At 38.9% G+C, this 23,912-nt stretch overlaps 1 protein-coding gene across 1 annotated transcript; it reads right to left on the reverse strand.

Moving 5' to 3' along the window:
• Positions 1-3,012: 3,012 nt before the first annotated feature.
• Positions 3,013-23,912, reverse strand: GASK1B (golgi associated kinase 1B). Its single transcript, XM_026848165.1, has 5 exons — positions 23,686-23,912; positions 21,803-23,086; positions 14,602-14,816; positions 8,022-8,248; positions 3,013-7,727 (listed from the first exon to the last, which is right to left on the reverse strand). Exons 2-5 carry the CDS (start codon positions 22,797-22,799, stop codon positions 7,520-7,522), a joined length of 1,647 nt encoding a protein of 548 aa, XP_026703966.1. The 5' UTR covers positions 22,800-23,086; positions 23,686-23,912; the 3' UTR covers positions 3,013-7,519.

A 23,912-nucleotide genomic window follows, 5' to 3' on the forward strand; every position in this document is an offset into this window, starting at 1 on the left:
AGGTTAATGGTTGGACTGGACGATCTTCAAGGTCTTTTCCAACCTTGGTAATTCTGTGATCATGAAAAGCAGTAGCAGAATGAGTGAATATGAGTTTGAGGAGAGACTCAATATAGCCATGTAGGTCTGAGCATCCTAAGATAAAGAGCCTCAGATATTTTCCTCACACAGTGAGTTTTTTAAAGCTAGATCTTGTCATATTTAACAGGACAAATCCTTTTGTATTCCTTTGGCATGATGCTTTTATAAGGTAGCTCCTAGCTTATGTTTGGGTATCACTAGTTTACTGCAACTATGCCACACCTGCCTTCAGAGTATGCTTCAGTCAGTTCTCATTTTAACTTTTTTGACTGCGTATTTCTTCTTCAGGAGACCTGAGGTAGGAAAAACCCTAGGTGACCAGAAAAGACTGGTATGTGATATATCCATGTATATCTGAAAATTAAGATGTATGACCTGCAGTTGTTTCAGAATTGACAGAGCAACTAGCTGGACTGCCAGATTTTACCATTTGTCAGACATAGTTTTCACACTTCATAAGGCTGGCTTTCACACTGGTGCTACTTTCCTTAACAGTTAATAAATTCCATCCAAATCTCCAAGTTTTTCACATAGCTAGCTGGAGAATACCTCTGATAAGGCGTGCTTGTGCAGCTTAACAGACCTCCATGGAATGCCATGCCAGATTTTCCATTGAAGGAAATACAGATAATTCCTAAACAGTGAATGTTGAAACCAAATGATTGAATAAGAAGTAAATGTACTGTAGAAGGCTAAAAAGGAAATAATTACTGGAAGTGAAATCATTAAGAGAAAGCCACTTATATCAAGATCTGATTCAGTTAAATAACAACATTGGTATATCCAGTACCAAATACAGATATAACAATGGATCACAGTGGGGAAAAAAATGTTTCTGCATTTTGTGTGTGTTTCATTTTTTTCAGAAGAGCAAAATCCATGGAACTGCTTTTGGAAAACCATCCTTAGGCATTAGAAGGTTGCCATCTGCTTGCTTTCTTTTGTTTCATCAAAGATAAAGCAGACTCACAACACCCAAGCATCACCATCCTTACAAATAAAGATAACTTTATATATTCTTATAAATAGGGGAAAGGCCTAAACATCTTACAACATTGCTTCTGGCTGAATAGCCTTCAAATATAAGAATACAAGGAATTTCCTTCTGGGTCTCACCGTTGGGCCACCTAGCCCAGTAGTACCTCTTAGACTCTGGCAATGTGAGGTGAGCACATGAGGCTGGGACAGTATCTGTGGTCCCTTTCCCTCATATTCCCCAGCATCCAGAATTGTTGTATGAGGTATGTTAGAGAATAAACGCTTGCCTAATTCTTATGAAGTCCATATATATACTTGCTGTCCTTGAATTTGTCTAATCCCTTTGAATCTCCTGATACTATCAGGTTCCACAGTCCCTCATGGCAACAAGTTTCAGAAGCTTAATACCTGCTGTGGGAAGAACTTTCTTTTATCTACTTAAAACAGTTACTAGTGTCATGGAGTGCTCCACACCTCTGGTATTACAAGATTTGCTGAATAACACTTTCTGCATTCACCTCATTGTCTTCATGTTTTTGCAAATCTAAATTACTAGCCCCTCCAGCTTTCTCACCTTCAAACTGAAGTTCTATTAACCCATACTTAAGCTCATCTGCCAAGTTTGACCTACTCAGTTTCATGAGGTTCTAGAGTTCTTCACTATTAATCTGTCATATGAATGCACAAAAGAGCTTAGTATCATTTGAATCCTTGGATGTTTTACTGTACACTACCTTCTCTATGTTAGTCACGAAGATGATAAGTAAAATCAGTCCCAGCACTGACTGTTGGAGGACCCCATTGCTTGACTCCATTCTGAGCAGCTCTATCTTTTGCTTGTCTTTTTAAAATCAGATTTCAATCCACAAATGAAGCATTCTTCATATACCATGGAAAATTATTGTTTTAATAATGTCATTTTGAAATACAGTTAATATATTCCATGCCACATAAAAGAAGATACTGCTGCACTGCTTATTTTAGTTACTAATTTCAAATGCTTATATTTGGCTAGGTGAGGGCTTCCCACAAATACAGGAGGAAAAGCTGATAGTCTTCAAAAAAACCTTGTAGATCCTGCTTGAAAACCACAGATATTTGTTTAGAGAGACTGCATGCCAAGATCTATACCTGTGCTATATCTCAGGCAACTCTCCTTATTCGTAACTCTCCTAAGGTCTCCTTCTGATCTTAGGGTTCAGTTTTCTAACCTCTGAGAATATGGATTAACCTAACTGACTTAAACTGTTTGATCTGGAAATGGGATGATTCAGTGGAATTGTAATGAATTTACACAATGTATCTGAGAGAGTTTAGCCTGAAGTATGCAGTAATGTGCAAAAATAAATGATGTTTTTAATAAAACAAGTCAAATTACTTTGTGTGGGAAAGAGAATGTTTAAAAATGTTTCAACATCTTTGTGTTTCCCATTAGTCTCTCTTGGATCATGGAAAAAATGTAAACTTCAGAAACCAAAATTTCTTAGGCTACTTTAACTCTGTGTGTCTCTATTCCACCTAGAGTTCAGTGTCTTTCTCATACTCCTATACTTGCCCATGGTCTATTATAAAGTTGACCAGTCATTGACCAATATTTCTGTTCTGTCATAAATGGGTACAGCCTTTTCTGCTCAATGTTTGTGTAAGTAGGCATTGTCAGGATGGCTGAAGAAGACAGTACATACTAATGCTGCAGTAACCAGAAGCTCCACAGCTACAGTGAATCAGCTTAGTAAGAAAGAGTTACGAGTCTCGTGAGTAAACAGCTAGAAAATATTTCCACAGGAAGAGCTTCTTAATCTGGTTCAGATTGTTTCTCTGAAGAAGCGGTTTTAAGGACGTAGTTTTTTCTAAACAGTACCTAATGACCCACATATCACATTAATATGTATTATGGTTTTGTTACTGCAGCTTAGAAATATGAACTGGAAATCTGATGAAGATATAATTTTATTTTGTATATTCCTGGACATTATATGACAATAGTAGTAGAGATTCAAACAATTCATAACCTGTGATAATGCTTTTACTGTCACTAATAAAAGGACAAATAAATTTACTTTTAAAATGCACAAATTCCAAAAGAAAATGCAAATTCAATATCTAATATAAAATTCAATAAAAACATCTGAGTTGATATCACTCTGCCAGTTTAGGTCAGATGTAAATATATTGCTGTTTTTCTCTACAATTGTAAGTAGAAAACTTTTAAGATTATATAAATGTGTTAGCAAGGGAAGAGTTAATCCTTTGAGAACAAAAGTTTCATCCATAATAATGTTTTGTTTAAACTTCAACTTGGGTATACCCTAAATTGGACTTATGCTGACAAATTCAATCCTACATGTAAACAGCAAATTGTATAAACAACTAGCTCTTTATTAGCCAAACTGACCATTTTATAGAAACAAGCCAAGGTATAAATACACATACATGTATGTTTGGGTTCACATACATACACATGAATGGAAGCATTTACAGAATTGCTACTGGAAGTTTGTCCCTTACTGTACCCTAAATTTGTATTTGCTCATTGGAATTTATCTTTTCTTAATATAGTGCATTATAGAATACACACACAAAAAAAGAAGGAAACTGGTTTCACAGTGCTCCACAAAAATTTTCATGTTCTCAGCTTCTGAAACATTTAAGATTATTAACTTGCTGTCAGGCTCCCAAGGAATTTTGAAGCATCTGTGCCTGTGCTACTTATTTTAAGCTCTGTCTTCCAATGTTATTAAATCAGCAAACCTTCTTAGTAATTCCATTTCATGTGGTACTGGCTTTCAGGCAGATTCAAGAATGACATAATTTTCTTTTCCCACCCACAGATTTTGGACTGTTGCCATTGGTTACACCCTTCAGAGTAATGTGCAACATGAATCTTTGTCTGATCCCATATGACCATAAATGGAAGACAGCCCAGCAAAGATGACTAAAACACAGTTTCTTGGCTTTGTGTTGAACACCACCACAGGTAGAGTAAGGTTTCTTTGGGTTTTTTTCCTATTGGCAAATATTACTTAGGCTACAGTGCGGGAATGTCAGTCCAACGTCATGTTGTTGTAAGAGGAAGTAGACTGATTTCCCAATAAACTTTACTCCTGTTATGGGAGGGAGAGCAGATATCTTGAATGTAGTAGCAGCAAATAAATAACTCTTCAAAGTCGTTCTTTTTGTATTTTTTACATTTTGAGAGCATTTATGCAAATGAACTCAAAGATTACAGAATACTTAATTTTTGTTAAAAACCCTAGAACATGGCTAGTATGTACTCATAAGCACTGTCTCAATCATACTTCTTATTGATAACAATACTGGATTCAAGTACCAAGCTCCACAGCAACAGGATAAACATTATGGAGAAAAGGCACTTTCTGGAGTTTGTTATCAACATTAGAGAATTAGAAGCAATTTACAGTTCAGTCCCACTGCCCAATCTCACAAGCCTCTCCTGACTTCCCTGAAGACTATGCAAGTGTTTGTACACATAAGAAATATGGCATATTAACACAGCACAGAAAGCAAGGTCTCCAGCTATGCATAGTGCAACACTAAGGCACCATTGTAAAGTGAAAGCAGGATGCAGAACACCTTGCCCTAGACCCAGATTCAGAATTTCAGAGAAAGAAGAATTCCTTTGCCCTTGGAGAGGGCAATGTGTGCAGTAATGGCACAGCTTAGTCTGCCTTGGCTGTTCGCTCTGGACTCACTGTTCCCTGCAGAAGTTCTGAGAGTGCTTTTATGTGCCTGTCTGGTCCATACTGGTCAGCACAGGGGGATACACCTATCCTTCCCCTTGTACTTTCTACATCAGTCTAAATCTTGATTCACCCTGCAGATTAGCTCTAATGACAACCTGATCTGTATGCCTCTGTCACCAAAAATATCTAGCAAAAAACACCATTCCTCACCTAAGGACGTTCATTTGCAGGATTTGTCTCCAGAAGATCTTCTCTTTACAGTTACACTTTTCATGCTTGATCAAATTTTTAAGCACTGCACAACATCATGGCTACTTGGACCTCTTAAACTCAGGACTACTGATAGGCTCCAGGTCACCTTCAGGGCAGTTACTTACAAGTTGGCAATTACACTGCTGCTTTAAGAGCTCACACTGAACTGCCAGGCAAATAAAAAAGCATGTATCATGTTCAAGGAAACACTAGTACATGTCCAGAAGAAATGGAGAAGAATACATCAAGTTATCACAGTAAAAATAAGTTACCTAACCTGAAAAGATAGAACAATCCTGACTTCTGATTTCTTTCTCTTATTGGTGAATGAGTCAATTCTAAAAAAAAAAAAAATACAACTGGGCAATGTGAGGCAAAAACTTGGCACCAGGATGTGCAGTCTAAAGAATGAAGAGGACAAGCTAGAAGACAGAGTTCTCATAGGATTTTTTTTCATTATCAGACACACTCTTGTATCTCCACTTAGCCCTCTTCTAAGTTCAGTGCAGCTGAGAGTCATGCCGTTCTCTCACTCCCAGCAGTGTGTGATAATCCATTTGAACAGGTATTTAGCAGGAAGAAAACTGTGAGAGGCTAGAAAATGAGACAAATTGATTGTAACAGTCATCAAAGAGTGGAATTTACTGCAACAAGGATTCCATGTGAAATGGGTCCAGAGGATTATTTCTTTCTTTAGACTCTGTTCACACTGCAAGCTACAGTAATATTATTGTTTCTGTGATAGAAATTACCTGGCTAATAAGTTACAACATATTAAGAAAGGAATAATAAGAAAATCCTATAAAATTCTGTGTTGGTGCTATTAAAAAAATTCAAGACATTCTGAAAGTGTCCTCTCAGTGCAATAGTTAAATTCTTGGTAGTTTTTTCAAATTTATCTGCTCTTTGCTGACGGAATAGAATAAAAGAATATTTAGATGGCCAAGCTCTTAAAATTTTACTAAGTATCTTTTAACTCTGCCTATAATGAAAACTATTTCTTCTAGTAATGCAATTACTGTTAATACATGTTCTGATACAGAGAAAGAAAATCTGGCTTAGCTGCAGTGGAATTGTAGTTATTTATACCATTAAATTCGCCTGCCTACTTTAACATTGACACAAAACATTTTAGTTTCTCATTAATACCATTACACAAGCACTTTCAAAAATACTTAAAAATCTTATACATCCCATACTTTTACTATACATAAAAACAAGAATAGCTATGAAAGTATTCAACTTCTGCCATTATCTCACAGCAGGAAGATAATAAGATATTTCTCTAGAAAGACAGTAAACAGGTAGGTAGGTATATGTTATGATAGACTATATCAGTTAATACTTTATTTCTGGAGCAGATGAAGGTTAAGAATCCAAAGTACTGATTCAACCTTCTCTAACTACCTTACCTGTGGGAATACTTGGGGCGAGTTGTCAGCTAGAATCGCCACCCCACAGTGGTCAATCTTAATGGAAAACCAGAGTCTGAATTACTGGCTAGAGCTGAGCACACAAACCAAACATTTTCTGTGCTGAGTTTAACAGCACTCACATCCTTAGTAGGTCTGCTTTTTGATAATATTCTAAAAAATAGTCAAGCATGTTGCAAAAACAAAACAGGTACACTTATTTAGCAGCATATTTGCACAAAGCTAAAGCTGAATTTCTTTTTTAAAAACAGCGGCAGTAAAGGACAATTCTGTGAGTAACACACAGTTAATCAATAGACAGGAGATATCAGATCATCCACCCACACATCAAAACAACCTGTACTTGAAAACAGAACATTGCAATGAGTGACTCATGATGAATTGTACTCCATACTGGACAGGTAAAGACTGTATTTGTCAAATTATTTATTATTGTTAAAGCCATGTTCTTTTTATTCTGTTTTTAAATTTCCCTCATGTAAAGTGCAAACACCCCTGCATTTAAAAGATATGAATTTAGTCCTCAGATTTCAAAAGATCAAACTAAAATAAGCATTTGGTAATGCTGGTCTTTTAGTGTTCATAATTAAAAAGACAAATTCCTGTACTAGACATGTTTCAGCAGGTAGATGCAGGGACAGTTTTCATCAATGTATTAAGTGCTTACATATCTCTGTTCCCATTTAAATTTGCAATAAAACTTTTACTGACTTGAATGAGGGAAGTAAGCGAATTCAGCCTTATGTACTGAAAATCCTGCTGCTAATTTTCAAACAGTTTAACAGAAGGAGTGTTCATGGTACCGACATATTACTACAGTATTTATTGTACCATTTGGTTATTTTTCATTTCATTTCATTGGTGACACATTGGTCTGCACTGTGTTGAGATGCAGCTGACATTTAAATGTTGGTTTTAAACCATGTAAGATTTCTTATTTAAAAATAAACTTGGAAGTCTGGAGAAAAATAAAAATTAAATAAGCCTATGAATTAAATCACTTTTACTGGCACTTTTTGCCTTACACAAATTTTTTTTAAAGACTATCTAAGAGATAGAAACAAGACTGCTTCATTCGTTCATGGGCGATACTTTGGCTCCATGTGCATTTATATAAGTAAGAAGAATTTTGGACCTCCTTTCTATTACATCAATGAGCTTTTCAATTCCTTTTCTGCCTCCTTGGCTCTCCCAGTATATTTTGTCAAGGAACAAAGACTGAAGCAACTTCTCACGTAAATGCTGGCTCCTCAGCACTGAAACTGCAGATTCAGGGAATCTGGAAAAGCACAAAGAAATTCATCAGCTTTGCCATCAGTCTGAATTACAATATTTATGTTGTGGTTTAGCAATCAATTCTATGAATATAGACTGCAATTCAGCAAAGGAAGTCCATGCATGCCCAATCATATGCATGTTAATTGTATCTTCTACAGCAGTGGAATTACTCATACATTTTTAGACACATCCTGTACTTGGGCTGACGATATCTCTTCCAGTAACTTAAGTGTTTCATGCTCAAACTGGAAAGAAATTATCAATCTTTTCACAAAATTAATAACTTAAAACTTACTCATTGATTCCTTGTAGTATTTTGAAGTCAAGATTGTCCTCATTTCTGTCAAAGAAACCCTTATTGTCTATAAAGACCAAGTGTCTTCGGTCATGCCTCCTCTGAACTATGTGTGTCAGGTCAACAGCATTCTGATCGCTACATTTCAGCTTCAGTCCCTGCTGCATGCAGGAGTCTTCCTTGAGAGGTTTGAATCCACAGCAGTTTCTGTCTAGTCGATTATAGATCTAAAACAAAATACAGCAGAGTGCCAAGTGAAAACACTATCAAAGTATTTGGGGTAAAGTGTCACTGTAAGACATCGCTCACTAACACAGCTGATGGGAAAGCAAGCTCAGGACAAGTATAATTAAAGTCAGCAGTGAAATAGCATTGAAGACCTGGTCCCCATGCTTCATGTACTGCTAGAAATAATTTCTCAGACTGTGTATTTTATCTATTTTATAGCCATGATTTGTTATGTCAATAGAAATTCTTTGAAAATAATGGAACAATATCACTGTGTAACTGGAATAACAAGATGGTGAATATAATTCTATTTTTTTCAGAAGTCTGTAGGTTTTTTATATTTTCTCTTCTGGAGAACAATAGAAATAGCACGGCCTCCCATTTTGTGGGACTTACTAAACTAATAGTATGCAAAATAATTGAAAATAGTTGTAAGGGGCACAATAAACCATTAGAAGCTACAAAATGCAAGAGGAGTGCTTTTATGCTCTGTGATCAGAGCAGACTCCCTGAGTTGCACTGTGGTATATGCTTTAATGACATGGTCTAGGCTCTTTTTTTCCCATGCAAACCCTTGCTTATTCATTGCACTGCTCTTAGCTGGAAAGAATATATTTGATCTAACTTTAGTGGTGTAAATGTTAAGCATCTCTTCTGACTTAGTCGTTTATATTTCCTTTCATAAACAATGGGAAGAACAAGCCATCCCCAGAGCAAAGGATGCCATTTTAGGATAACCATCTAATATAGGAAGGATAAATCACTCCTTCAAAGTGCTTCTACCCCTATTAACTAAATGAAAGTAAATACACGACATTGCTAGTGAGTTCAAAAATAGGCATTAACTGCCCCAAATGGCCTCACCTGAGACCATCACACACATCCCCCCTCTGCCCATGGGCCCAGGAGCCCCCTTTAAGCTCAATTGTGGCACATTAGCACTCTCCTGAGCTCTTCTGGGAAAGGTGTATCTGCTGCTTGTCTTGTTACCCAAAGTTTCTGCATTGCTGCTTGGGGTTCCTGATCCTTGGCCTTAGAGCTGGCTTGCTGCCTGTTGTTTACTGGCAACAGTAAACAAAAATAGAACCTATGCCTTTTACCATCCTTCTTGCTGGGCTGCCTCTCCTACCGCTGGCCCTGCCTGTCCTGCCTGCTGTAGGGCTGCCCTTGGCTCCAGCTCATCTCCCCAGGGAACAGCTCTGCTCCTGCTGACAGGTGTTTATGAAGTGGAAGTCTGGTTTGGTGCACCTAAGGCTTCAATGAATATCTTATCAAAGGTAAACAATTTCTGTCCTTGTTTGTTTTTATTGCTAACTCTTCAAACTGCTCTAAACATCAAAGCATTAATGTTCACAGTAGCCTTCTAAAATTACAATTTTTGATTTGTGACACCCCAGTGAAATGAACTATTAGGACTTTTCACCTGATGTAGAACTATGTTGTGTGTTGAAAAGGCCTCCTAATTTTGCTAGTTAAAAGAAAGTCTGAATTGTTTTGTTTTTTCTTATATATGCAGTCTTGGTGGCAGTGTCTATTTTCAAATATGAAAATCCTGAGAAAAGGAACAGGTTTCTCCTTTCTCCTTTCATGAGCAGCATTCAGTATCTGCAGACACTGGAGTCCCTCTTGCTTGCAGTGTTCTAGCTCATGGGATCTCTCATTCAGTTCATCACAAGGCTTTGTCAAAAAGTGAAGCAGAGTCCTTCTAGACAGATTCCTTTGATGTATAACCCTGAGACATGGTGGGCACTGTATGTTAAGGACTGTTATGATTCCTTTGAGCACAAGTATAGTGAAGACAGGGTGGAGTGTCTTTGTGTTAGAATCAGGGGGAAGGCCAACAGGGCAGGTGTTGTAGTAGGAGTCTACTATAGGCCACCCAACAAGGACAGAGAGGTGGGTGAAAGATTCTATAGGCACTTAAGAGAAATCCCATGATTGTTTGCCCTTGTTCTTGAGGGAGACTTTAACTTCCTAGACATCTGCTGGAAATACAACACAGCAGAGCGGGACCAGTCCCGGAGATTCCTGGAATGTGTGGGAGACAACTTCCTGACACAGCTGGTGAGTGAACTGACCAGAGAAGGTGCCCTGCTGGATCTCCTCTTTGTGAGCAGAGGACTGGTGGATGATGTGGCAGTTGGAGGTCGACTAGGGCACAGTGATCATGAAATAATAGTTCTCTATTTTTAGAGAGGATAGGAGAGGGGACAGCAGAACTGCCATCCTGGACTTGCAAAGGGCTGACTTTGACTTGTTTAGGCACCTACTTTACAGAATCCTTTGGGATATGGTCCTGAAGGGCATAGGGGTCCAGGAAGGCTGGGCACTCTTTAAGAAGGAAGCCTTAATGGCTCAGGAGCAGGCTGTCCCCAGGCACTGTACAAAAAGCTGGTGGCAGATACCACCCTGGATAAACAGTGAGCTTTGATTGCAACTCAGGGAGAAAAGGAGAGTTTACTGCTTTTGGAAGAAGGAGCTAGCCACTCACAGTGATTACAAAGAGACTGTGAGGATATGCAGGGTGGAAATCAGGAGGTCTAAAGCCCAGCTAGAAATTAATCTGTCTTCAGCAATCAAGGACAAGAATAAATGTTTCTGTAAGTATGTCAGTACCAAAAGAAAGACAAGGGAGAGCCCCCATCCCCTGCTAGATGCAGGAGAAAACATGGTAACAAGTGATGAGAGAAAGGCTGAGGTACTTAATGCTTTCTTTGCCTCAGACTTTAATAGCAAGTTGTATTGAGGGAATCCAGCTTCAGACAGAAGACAGAGGCTGGGAGAATGACCCTCTCCACAATCCAGGAGGAGAGTCAGTGACCTACTGCATCCCACAGACATACACAAGTCTATGGGACCTGATGGGATACACCCGAGGGTGCTGAAGGAGCTGGCTGGGGTGCTCGCCAAGCCGTTTTCCATCATTTACCAGCAGTCCTGGCTGACCAGGGAGGTCCTGACAGATTGGAAATTGGCCAGTGTGACGCCCATATGTAAGAAGGGTCAGAAGGATGATCTGAGAAATTACAGGCCTGTCAGCTTGACTTTGGTGCCCAGGAAGCTGATAGAGCAGCTCATCCTGAGTACCATCACACAACACATGTGGGACAACAAGATGATCAGGCCCAGTCAGCATGGGTTTGTGAAAGGCAGGTCCTGCCTGACAAACCTGATCTCCTTCTACGACAGGGCAACCTGCTTATTGGATGAGGGAAAAGCTGTGGATGTTTTTTACCTTGACTTCAGTAACGCCTTTAACACTGTTTCTCACATCATTCTCCTGGCAAAACTGGCTGCTCAAGACTTGGATGGGAGCAAGCTTTGCTGGGTAAAAAACTGTCTGGATGGCCGGGCCCAAAGAGTTGTGGTGAATGGAGTTAAATCCAGTTGGCGGCCGGTCACGAGTGGTGTCCCCCAGGGCTCGGTGTTGGGGCCACTCCTGTTTAACATCTTTATTGATGATCTGGATGAGGGGATTGAGTGCACCCTCAGTGAGTTTGCAGATGACCCCAAGTTGGGTGGGAGTGTTGATCTGCTCGAGGGTAGGGAGGCTCTGCAGAGAGACCTGGACAGGCTGGAGCCATGGGCTGAGGCCAACTGGAGGAGTTTCCATAAGGCCAAATGCCGGGGGCTGCCCTTGGGCCACAACAACCCCCAGCAGCGCTACAGGCTTGGGGAGGAGTGGCTGGAGAGCTGCCAGTCAGAGAGGGACCTGGGGGTGTGATTGACAGCTCGATGAACAGGAGCCAGCAGTGTGCCCAGGGGGCCAATAAGGCCAATGGCATCGTGGCTTGTGTCAGCAATAGCGTGGCCAGCAGGGACAGGGAAGGGATCTGACCCCCGTACTCGGCACTGGTGAGGCCGCCCCTCGATTCCTGTGTTCAGTTTTGGGCCCCTCACTACAAGAAGGACATTGAATGACTCGAGCGTGTCCAGAGAAGGGCAACGAAGCCGGTGCAGGGTCTGGAGCACAGGTCGTGTGGGGAGCGGCTGAGGGAACTGGGGGTGTTTAGTCTGGAGAAGAGGAGGCTGAGGGGAGACCTCATCGCCCTCTACAGCTCCCTGAAAGGAGGTTGCAGAGAGCTGGGGATGTCTCTTTAACCAAGTAATAAGCAATAGGACAGGAAAGAATGGCTCAAGCTGTGACAGGGAAGGTTTAGACTGGGTGTTAGGAAGTATTTCTTTACAGAATGGGTTGTTAGGTGTTGGAATGGGCTGCTCAGGACATTGTTGAAGTCTCCATCCCTGGAGGTGTTTGAGTCGGATTGACGTAGCACTTAGAGATATGGTGTAGTTAAGAATGGACAGTGTTAGATTAATGATTGGACTGGATGATCTTCAAGGTTTTTTCTAACCTCGGTAATTCCGTGAATCATCTGCACCACACATCTTTACATGCATTAAATAGACAAGGAAATCATGCTCTTACAGACAGCCTCTTCGTAATATCTTGTATCATTCCAGTGTTAAGGCAGAATGATAGGACACTCTGGAATTGATGCTGTCATATTCATAGTTTAATATTGGGTTTTGTCATAAATTGTCATATTTTGTCATATTGTCATATTTTGTCATACATGAGAGGTCCAAACTTCCCAAATGAAAGAAGCCATTTTACATTTAATATCTTTTTCTTGAGGGTTTTTTTTTTTTTGTGCAGAAGGCAAATGAAGGTCAGCTATAAGGATTTTTTAACCTGTTCCTACATTTTATAGTATTTGAAACCAGAGATTAGGAACACCAAACCCATTCTTCTGATGGAACTGTGTTTAATAGAGAATACTTTACACCATTGTTCTTTATTTCTGCATGTATCATGAAGCACAAATTATTTTAAGATCGGAACCCCTTCTGACACTTTTTGATTTAGAGTCTTCATGTTCTACTGCTGATAAACTTTAAGTATGAAAGCACCCAGATAAAATTTTAATCTTTAAGAACAATAAGACACATTCAGTCATGTTCTGGTATGTATGTTCTTGTCTGATAGGAACCTGGAGGTACAATCACACTGATACCAGCTACTATTTTAAGAATAATTTGTTTGTTTTTAATGTTCAGTCCTGTTGGTACAGTTCAATCCTGTCATATGTTAACTGACCACTTCTTCTCGATAATAGAAGTTCTATTATGAAGATTTTCATGTTGTCTTAGAAGACCTTAAAATTAGAAATCAACACAACTCATGAGAATTTTAAACTGTTCAACAAGCAGCCAATGGCATGAAAACATTAATTCTGACACAGTCCATACTATTTCTATAGGGGCATTACTATGTTTAGCATCAGAATAAATCCACATATGACTTTATACTAGTTTCTAAGAATTACTAGTTCATAGTGGGACTAAAGATGGAGTCACAAGTGACAATCTATTTTTAGAGAAGAATTGAATGCTCTGTTTAACAATAACAAGTCTGCAAAAATGTAACTCCCAGAACAGTTGGAAACATCCATTCATCCTAGAACAGGACTGAGAATGGCAAGGATAGGCTATATGTAAGCCAAGTCATGATTTTTATATTTCAGTGAATGTAACTCTATAAAAAGCTGAATTATATGAACAACCAAACACAGTGCATACAACTAGTGCTTGCTGCAGTTTTAAATAAACTGGTAAGTGCTACAGGAAGCTCAGTCACCCAGACCTGTCTGGCAGTCAAGGAGAGTTAGAAATAGTGCCATATCTCAGGAAGCCATAAAATTAACTTCCAGCCAGGTAGTTCAGTCCTTATTAATACTGGGAGTGTATTAATATTCTACTACATAATTGCTGTCACTGTAGCCATGCATTATGATACTACTGGGCAGGGCCCTAATTTGGTGTTATTTGGAGAGCTAATGATTATGTGCATTACCTAATTGAGGCACAGCAGTCATATCATTCATCACTGAGTACGTTTTCAAAAAGAAGGAGAATTAGCCACTAGAACTATTACCTGGATCCAAATTTCAGCTGGCCAAAATCCCTTAAATCAATCCTGGGGGCTAGGGAGATGCAAGAAAGACCACATGGTTCACAGTTGTGAACACAGTCAAGAACTATGTTTGGAGAAACAAGGAGTCAGGGAGAAACAGTATGCATGCCTCAAGATGAGGTAAAACAAGATGACTCAAGACAAAAGCCCTTTCTTCCTCTTTTAGAAAATGAGACAGTCAAGTTCCTGATCTATATCCCTGATTATAAGTTGCATTTTGGGTATTTTAATCATAAGAAACAACCAGAAAAAAGTTCAAACTCTGCAAATACATCTCTTCCCCATTTAAATAAAGGAAATAAACTACTTTTTTAGGAGTCCCATGTGTGCTCAATGACTTTTGAAGCAGATAGTTGCATTCAGTAAATGTTTTACCTGCAGAAGGAAATCAAAGAGTGCCATCTTGGACCACTCATGATGATGGATTTCGGTACAGCCCCACTCAGCTTTGGGGACTTTACCATTCTGCCAGCATTTATGCTTCAATAGCTGCTGATATTTCCCCCAGGTTAATCTCACTGAAGAATGGGTATTATTATCTGTTGGGCTCAACGAGGAATCCCAGAGAACAACAGGACAGGCTTGACCATCTGAAAAAGGAAAAAGAGATCACTGGTATAGTGCAATACTGTCTGACTTGATCATTCTTTAGACATTGCCTCAGCATCAATAATTACACAATTTTACAGATGTGGCAGGAAAAATGGCCAGGGACTAATAACTTGACATCCTTTTGTTAATGTGGTCTTATTCCACATATAAAACCACCCACTGCAGGAATGGAAGAAGCACAGACATAAATGTCTTCAGTGTACAGAAGGCTTTGTTAGAAGCAACAGACTAACGTACAAAATTATGTACTAAAGAATTTATAGGTAGATTATGAGCCTACAATGCCACTGTGAATCAATGATGTAATTTCCCTCTGATTCCAGTGAACTGATGATGATTTACAGGAACTGAAAACTGACATCAAAGTACATTTTCTGTATAATGGGCATAGAAACACTACAAATCCTATAATAAAAATGGATTTATTTTGTCATCTTTATCATTTTAGACTTATAATGTATGATTACATAGTTTTGAAATGATATGAGAATACTAGAGTGTGTGTGCTTAGCTTGAATAAACAGCCTGACAAATATTTTTTTTTACCCAGGTATAGCATGAGATATGTTTTGCATAGCAGTTATTTTGATCACATTCTTTTATTCTTCTGTGTAAAGAATATTCTGCTCTTCCCTGAAACTAAGTCAAGGGCCTCAGCTTTGGTGAAACCAAGTGTTCATAGCCCCTAGTAGGAAGAAACCTTAGCAAAGAATTTAAAATTAGCTTTCCCAGTATAATAATTGTTAAATATATTTAACCCAATATCAAGTAACAGGCACATTTATCTTAGAACAGTGGAACTCTCCTTTTCATTGCTGATGCAATGCTGCTGCTGTCCTAAACTGTCAAGGACCCAGGACTGACTGTGGCTTGTACATATATTAGAACAAATAAATTCTTCCTGGTTTTTGGTGTAGACAGAAGACCAAAATATGATATCTTGGTACAGAGAGGGGGAACCATTTAACTGCAAAGCTGCTGTTTACTAAATAGCAAGTGTTGGAACACATATAAAGCTTTAAAATTTATTTATATTGATCTTGAAGGTCAATGAACCTAAAGCCCATATTATTGTACAATTTATCACATAGCTAAATGCAGCCTAAACTGTCCCTTTGTCTTCCACATGCCCATGAGATGCAGCTGAAAAGAAGCTTTCAGAAACTTGCATGAAGGCAACAAGATCCATGGCCTCTTCTTCTCCAGAAGCAAACCAGACAGAATAGCACATAGAAAACAGGCGTCAGTGCCAATCGCAAGGTAAAAGCTAACATGAATGCTCCATCTGTAAAAACTGTTTAAAAACTCCATACAGCAGAATCAAAAAGCAACTTGCTTGAAGAATGCTGGCTGACCTAAAACAGGTAAGAAATTATTTTTGCCCATACTTAACAGTGAATCCTCTTGAATTTGCCAACAGAGCTTGACAGGCTCACATGCAATCAAGCCCAAGAGGAAAACAAACTCCTCTGCAAAACCAGAGTGTACTCTATCTTTCTCTGCCATGGCTTGCACATACAAGATAGTCCACCTCAAGCCAACGCAAGATGTAGCTCTACCACCTCTTTCATTTCTCTCCCAGTTGCCTTAATGTTTCCTTAGAACACAGAAAGTGTCCTTCCATTAGGAATATCAATGTCTCTTTCACTAGGACCAGTATTACCTTTATCAGCATCACGCTCCACACTTTCCTCCACTGACAAAAAGCACTGAGCACTCCCGAAGATCAGGCTTCTCCCACTGAGGTGCCTGAATAAGAATTTAGGAAATCCTATCCATTTTCCCATTTCTCTTGTTCAGGCTCCATCACCTGCTGCGTGGATGACTTTAGCCAGGTCAAGTCAACTATTGGCTAAGCCTCTTCTCCAAGCCAGTTGGGGAAAGTCTATATAGGCATGGGCAATTGTAACAAAAAAGGACAGCTTTCTTCAGGACCATGTCTGAGCTCTTATTTTTATATCTCAAATAACAGCTTATGTAACTATTCATGAATTCTTCCACAAACAAAATACATCAATGGTCTTCTAACAAAACAAACATCTCCTGTCTACTCAAAAGGGATATGATAAACAATAGTAATATAAATATTTGAAAAATATGAAAAATATCTTGCCACTTTCCATTAAATACAAAAACATTTTTAAAAGACCAACATTAACTACAGGAAATGTTTGCAATTCAGAGGAAATGGAAGCAGATGAGCCAAAATAAAATCTTTTAACTTTGTAATATAAATTGAATTACAGGAATATGAAACCGCATCTTCAGTAAAGAGCACTGACTCAAATTTTTGACACTTGCTTGAAAAATATGAAAATATTGAGTTAAAGCAGTTATAGCTGCATGAATTAGCATGACCTCACTGAAATCAGAGGAGCTCTTCTGATTCAAACTTTGTGAGGATAGGGCTGAAGTTAACTGAACAGTGAAAAGTAAGGCCTGGTTAAGAATCAGAACTTCCAGTTTGATACAGCCAAAACTGAGGAAATGAAGCACACTTCAGAATAAGTTCGGTGTGTTCTGCAAACACTTCTTTCCTTATCAGCTTTATATATTACCACAAAGGGCTACTGCTTTTCTGTTGCTGCAGCTGCACGGCACTGAATCATGCCCAAAGCTGATTGACAATTCTCTCTTCATCTGCTGTTTTAGGTCCATACATTTACTTGACTATCTAAAGATGATCTGCAAAACTCTATGGGAAAGATTTTTTCAAAATTCATGTTGGAACCAGCTTCCTAGTAATTCATATAGATTTTTTTAAACATCAGAATATTTCTAAGAATTTCTTAGGCCCTTAGGAGCTACTGGTTCAGAATATCCCAAACTGAATAAGGTAACACAGATGAAACTTCAGGCTGCTGAGACCAGACTACCTCAAGGTACTCAAACTGCTTCATGTGCAGTTAGGTAATGTGTCACTGCATGGCTTCTTCATCTTTGATATCCACACACCACTTTAAAAATAGCCTGTATGCTTCTTAACTGCAAAGGTGCTCTTGCAAATGTTACTCTTCTGTCTTGTGCCTACAGCATTTTTTCTAACTTCCTTGAAAGAAAATATTTTCAAACATGCCCATGAGAACTTAATTTAAAAGAGCAAATCTTCCATGAGGTAATTGAAGCCCTTTCTCAAACTCCACATTGTTCACTGTAAAGCAGTACAGCTTAAAAATGCCACTTTTGAAAGAAACTGTTTAGTTTCCCCAAGTATTAGCAGGAGAGTGCAGTTTAGTATAGAAAAATGAGAGGGACTGACATACAAAGCATTATTTGAATTTTAGCGTTTAAGTTCTGAGGGAAAAATGTAAGGGACAGAAGCAGAAAGCTGAGAGAAGTTAGGCCATTTATTTTTCTTTTTTCCCTTTGCACTTTATTTCAATGTTTGTCCTGTGATCATATGGACCTCAGAAGTAAGGAATGCATGAAATGTGCATCAGTTGCTCTGTAGACTAAGGACTCCATTATTGCTTATACATGAACTTCTCTACCCAATGAAATATCAGAAATATGTTCTCTGGTACCCCTTTGAGAGTTACAACACTGTGGTGTAAGTTGTTTGGGTTGATAGAAAACAGGACAGGTCAATTGGAGCATTTTAGAGCATTCTGAATGCATAAGTCGGGGTTAGGTTTTACTTATTCTTTGCCCTGACATTAGTGATTCATAATATCTTTACCTGCTTTTGCATAAATTTTGGTGGGATGGCAAGGGCAGGCTGATAGTACAGGGTACAACACAGAAAAACCTATGGCTACATTTATCATCATGTAGAAGTCAGTAAAGCAAAATGACAAGTACAACCAGTGGAGCTACCTATTAGGCATCTTTTCATCTATTTGCACTAAACCAACCATGGAAGGTGTTACTCAAAGGAAGAGTTTCTTGCATGCTTTAGGAAACAAAAAAGTGGTTCTAGAAAAAAAAGTGGGTTCAATCTTTAGCTTAAAAAAGCCCAACCAACTGAGTATACTTGTGTTTATTCTTCTCAGCACAAGATAAAACCTAATTAGCCAAACTGATGATAAGGGGTAGCTGTCAGCATGCAGTTCAGGCCCTCAGCAAGAGGCACAACAAAACTGCATAGCAATAGCTGTGTATTTTGTACAGAAAGCTGAATTAAGAGTTCAACTTTGTTGCTATGATCCAAGGAGCCAGAGTCCTGTCTCTACAGCTGTCAGCTGCAACACAGAAGCAATCCTGCTCCAGCCTGTTACTCCAGTTGTAGTTTAATCTCTAACAAATGCTGGCATCGTTCTACCCTGCACATGCTGCTGAGCTGCAGGTAATATATACAGTCATTTTACTTAGCTCTGTGCAAATTAAGTTAGGGCTGTGACACCAAACAAGATCACTTGTGTCTCTTCAATTCCTCAGGTTAGGGGGATCAAATAATGAAGATTCTTAGTCCTGTGGTATTAATGTGACCATCCTCAAACACACAAGAGTCAACCTCCATTTTCTTCACAACAGATACAATTTTATGATAATTTCTTGTTGGTTTACAGGCTTTTCCTTCTTTGTTTATAGGTGTTTTGAAGCTCTTGTCATTTTTCACACCTCGTGGGTAGCAATGAGTGTAATGACTGACTGCTTGTGTATACCCTGAATCATGCTCTTCTAGACTGCAATATTGAACTCAAAAGGGCTTTGCCCACCTGTCCCCGGACTTCTTATGTTTGGCCAATTCATTACAAAAATGAGAGAGTTATCATACCTGATTTTTCCATCCATGATGGAAAATAAGATAAACCATGAAAAAAAAAATCAGTTAAAGCTTAGAAGGATTTACAATTAACTAGGAAAGGCAAGGGCAGCAGACAGAGAATTTGCATACAGTATTTTGCTAGAGTTAAAAAAAAAATCAGTGGGAGATTTGTGGGAATAGGGGAAACAGAACCTGTTCAGGGACATACTAAGCAGTCCTTTTAAACTCTTGACAAAATGAATGACAGTTTTGAAAAGCCCGTTTTTTAAGATTTTAATGCTACATCAAACATGTCTTGTTAGATCACATCACAACTGAGGCAAGCTAAAGGGATGTGTCGTGGAGAGAGATATGTCAGCCCAGAAATGGTGTACATTCATAAACACATGCAAGGTCTCTAATCCTGCGTTGTTTTCTTTCCTATATGACTAACCATGATTCACACAAGTTGTCCCATAAAAAACTTTACAGTGTCCACCTAATCTTAACTTAAATGCATATGGGTTATAGAAATGACCTCACTGATTGTTTATGTTATTTTAAATAATAGATTTTGCTCATTTTCTCAACAGAGATGTTTTCCAGATTATGTCAAACACAAGCATGTAAATAGTAATGAGTTAAGTAGATATTGGGCATTTGAGCTCCAGCATATTTCCAGGCTAAAGAATGAAGAGAGACAAGGTACAGTAACTGTTCCAAATGCTCTGTTCACCCTTTAACTGGAAAAAGTGAAGTGAGACCAAAATAATGTTATTTCTCTTCTCATCACCTAGCAACACTCTTCTTGTTATAGGAACAGAGCCAGTTATGAGGAAAAGAAAATTAAAGTGGGCAGAATGACACACTCTGTCTCAGACAGTCCAAAATACACTGTAAGGTGACAGACACTGAGAAACACAATGCACAATTAGCCTAATAGCAGTTTTCAGAGGCTTGCAGTCTGTCATCTCTGCAGCAACACTATGCAGAGTTCCTCCAACCGAACTACCTTAATCCGTTATGACAGCTCTATAGCAATAAATCTTGATCCTAAAAATAAGCTAAGCATAATGTATCTTCTATGCTCTGCAAGTATGAATAATATTCAGAAGCCTCCAAACTGTTGTTCCTAGAGATTCATTCACATTGTTGCACAGGCTGCCAAAGGGGAGGTTTACAAAGCAGGAAGGAACTGGAGATGACTGGGTTGTCTTCCTGCTGTCAGACTTTAGAAAACCATTCTTGCATTACACTTTTTTTAAGAAACACAGACTGATATAAATGTATTTGGAATAAGCTAATTTCAGCAGCAAGAAATGAACAGCAAAAACATAGCTAGCCACTTTAGCAATGATTCATTAAAGTGCAATGTAGTCCTTCTGGATTGTGATTTGTGACTGTACAAAAATAGTACTTAGGCTGAAGACATATTTAACAAGATAGCAATGTTAGAAGTAGACTTCTAATTCACATTCCATGTCTGAAACCTACCTTTAATTTCACTACAGCCTAAAAATAAAATTTGTAATTGAAGACTTTATGCTAATCATGTAACAGGCATATTGAGATATGTACTGTGTTTATTTGTCTGCATAATACATAGATGTGTGTAGTGAACCTCAAAATGTACAGCAGGATTCACTGAAATGCAGTAGATATTTTTAATTATCAGGGGAGAGGGAAGCACTTTTTAAATTTTTTCTGTTCCTAGAGGTATTAGTACCATGAAAGTAGCATCAAGCTTCTGCAGGAAGGTCCTCTACCTCTCTGAGTAGGTTATCTGACTAAATATAAAACCCCTCTCTTACCAGCTGTTTGAGAGGGAAATTCTTGTGCTCACTTTCAAGAATATTAAAGTAAATTCTAAAAGATGAGAAAACTTTAAAAAAAAAAATCAGAAATACCCATTGAATCACAGGGTATTCTGGAATTTGTTTCACCAGTTTCACTTCAGGCAGTCTGTACAATGTCATGAAATCTACAGATGATTCCCTCTCTTTTTCTCACTCAAGACTCTTATGGAAGGGAAACTGTTACTGCCCTCAGATCAAATACTGTTCAGCTGCTAAACTTTGGGGTACTGCATACTTTGGACAGGATAATTACACTGCAGAAATTATATACAGATACCAGCTTTATTTCCCTGTAATGATGGAGTTAGTTCTCAGGCTCACAGGAGTTAAAGGTGGTGGCTGCTGCCCCATGGTCAATGTGGGAAAGGGAAGGAAACCTCAGCACCTCACATGCAAGCTGAAAAACATAGGAATGTGTTACCTTGGAAGAACTCTGATCTCCTGCTTACAGAAGGTAAGCTCCTGTTTAGCCCCAAGATCCTATCCAAATGAAATGCAAACACCTCACTCATGTCGAGAGGTCTTTTGACAATGCCACAGTGTCCCTGATTACAAGCAGTTCCTGTGGTGCTGGAACCTCTTGCAAATACTACCAGGACTGCTTTGTGAGAAGGTACTTCTTGGATGCTCTCTATCTGAGAATCTGCCAGCATGCGCATGTTTAGGATGTCATCTTTGCTCAGCCAAGAGGGAGAGCTCTCACTGTAAATCCTGATATTGCTTTCCTCAGGCTGGGGCTGTGCTTTTATAGATTCAGAAATTCCCGCAGGTCTCCGGTGACCCCTCTCCCTGATTGCCATTCCTTTATGTCTGTGTTCAGCCAGCTGGTGCTTTCTTGTCTCCAGAGCCATTGCTGCTCCCACTGTGCTTGCAGCATACATGGCTCTCCTTGGCTGTTGGGCAAAGGCCTCTTCCTGGTCCATAAAAGTGGCTTTTGGAAAGTGCTGTCTGTAGGACAAAGGGGATGCATGTTTCTTCCTGCGCTTTGGCTTCACCGTGCCTCTGATATTGGCAGGCTTGCTGCGCTTGGACCGCAGGGTGATATAAACTACATTGGGTGGCAGCAAGGTCCCATTGCTACCAAGCTGGGGTTCCTGGAAATTGGGCAGTGACAGGGTGCCATCCAGTGGGATGCCCAGAAAAGGAGTTTGGACTGCATCTTGGAGACTTCTGGAACTGATCTTTTGGTGTCCTCCTTTGTTCTGGGGTAAAACATGACCCACTTGACTGACAAGGAATCCCAGGTAGATCACACATACAACCCCCACCAGCAGATTTCTCCTTGTCCTTGGGCGCCTGCACGTCCAGAGCCTCAGCACCCGTGGGGGGCACAGGCAGCAAATAAACAAGTTTTTGATTTTACTTGGTTGATCAAAGGTGGTCATTTCTCCAGTGAATCCACATGATGAAAACAGCATAAACTCTTCTGTACGTTCCAGCTAGGATGATGATGCATGATTTCCTTTCTCCAATTTCTATTTCTCCTTTCCAAATTCCTTCTAGCATGTGTGATGGACAGAGGCTACTTATATGCCTGGGAATGTGTTTAGCACTAAGGACGCTGACACTCCACCTTCTCAAGCTGTTAAATTCTTATCAGCCACCACAGGGAAAGTGATTGGCTTCAGCCAATGAATGGAGCCAGCTGTGTAAGCAAAGTTTACTGACTTGTAATCTAAAAGGTCCGAACTACCTCCTTTGCAAACTGCAAAAAGAAAATAGTAGTATTTAATTTCATTAGTTGCATATGGCATCTGTGGTTTTATATTTTTAAGAGACAGAAGTTCTAGATGAGAGAGTATGCATCTAGAAATTTGTCAGGATACATCTTTCACTTTCACATTACAGTATAAGTTAAACACCAAAATAATGAAATACAGGCTCAATTTGCAATTTCAGCTAGCTGTATTCCAGCATTAGAAAAAAGCTTGTCAAACCCAGATCATTATCATCTTTTTCTTATGAGACAAAGCCTTCACCAAACCTCATGTTATGGAAATGCTCTGAATTATATGATATTAACCACCAGTAGCTGTAGTAGTTAAATATGCATATATTCACTAATATAAAAATGTATTAGCAGTGCCAAATTTCCCTAGTTGAATATGAATATAGTTCACATAATTCATAAACACATTAAAGATGAAAGATGGTTAATTCTCTTTGCTCTTGTAACGCCATAAATAGGATCTAGCTATAGTTTTTCAAATATAATGACAGTGGCTTATATATCCTTTCAAAGAAACAAAGATAGAATAAGTGCACATTGTATATATATTGCCATAAAAATATAAAATCTCTTACCTATTCAGCTTGAAACATCCTTCATTCTGGTACACTCCTTAGCTTAATAAAAGTAACTTAGTAAAAGTTGACGTTCTCAGAGTATTCTAGCAGATATTTTAGTTTTAAGTATGGTTCACGTTTAGGTATTTCATTGCAAGCTAAATACTGTTTGGAAGCTAACTGTACTGAGAAGTGGTTTGCATATGAACCGCTATAAACTTACATGAACCTCAAGTTATTAAAAA

This window comes from Athene cunicularia (genome assembly GCF_003259725.1).
Source record: "Athene cunicularia isolate RWA chromosome 4 unlocalized genomic scaffold, athCun1 chr4_part2, whole genome shotgun sequence".
Taxonomy (NCBI): Eukaryota; Metazoa; Chordata; class Aves; order Strigiformes; family Strigidae; genus Athene; species Athene cunicularia.

Bases quoted from the DNA above. Each gene is read 5' to 3' on its own strand.
- GASK1B (XM_026848165.1), bottom strand. From the start codon at position 22,799: ATGCTGTTTTCATCATGTGGATTCACTGGAGAAATGACCACCTTTGAT. The intron at 8,249-14,601 runs GTAAAACATTTA...ATTTTGTTTTAG, and splicing joins TCTTTGATTTCCTTCTGCAG to ATCTATAATCGACTAGACAG. The intron at 7,728-8,021 runs GTAAGTTTTAAG...GTGCTTTTCCAG, and splicing joins ATACTACAAGGAATCAATGA to ATTCCCTGAATCTGCAGTTT.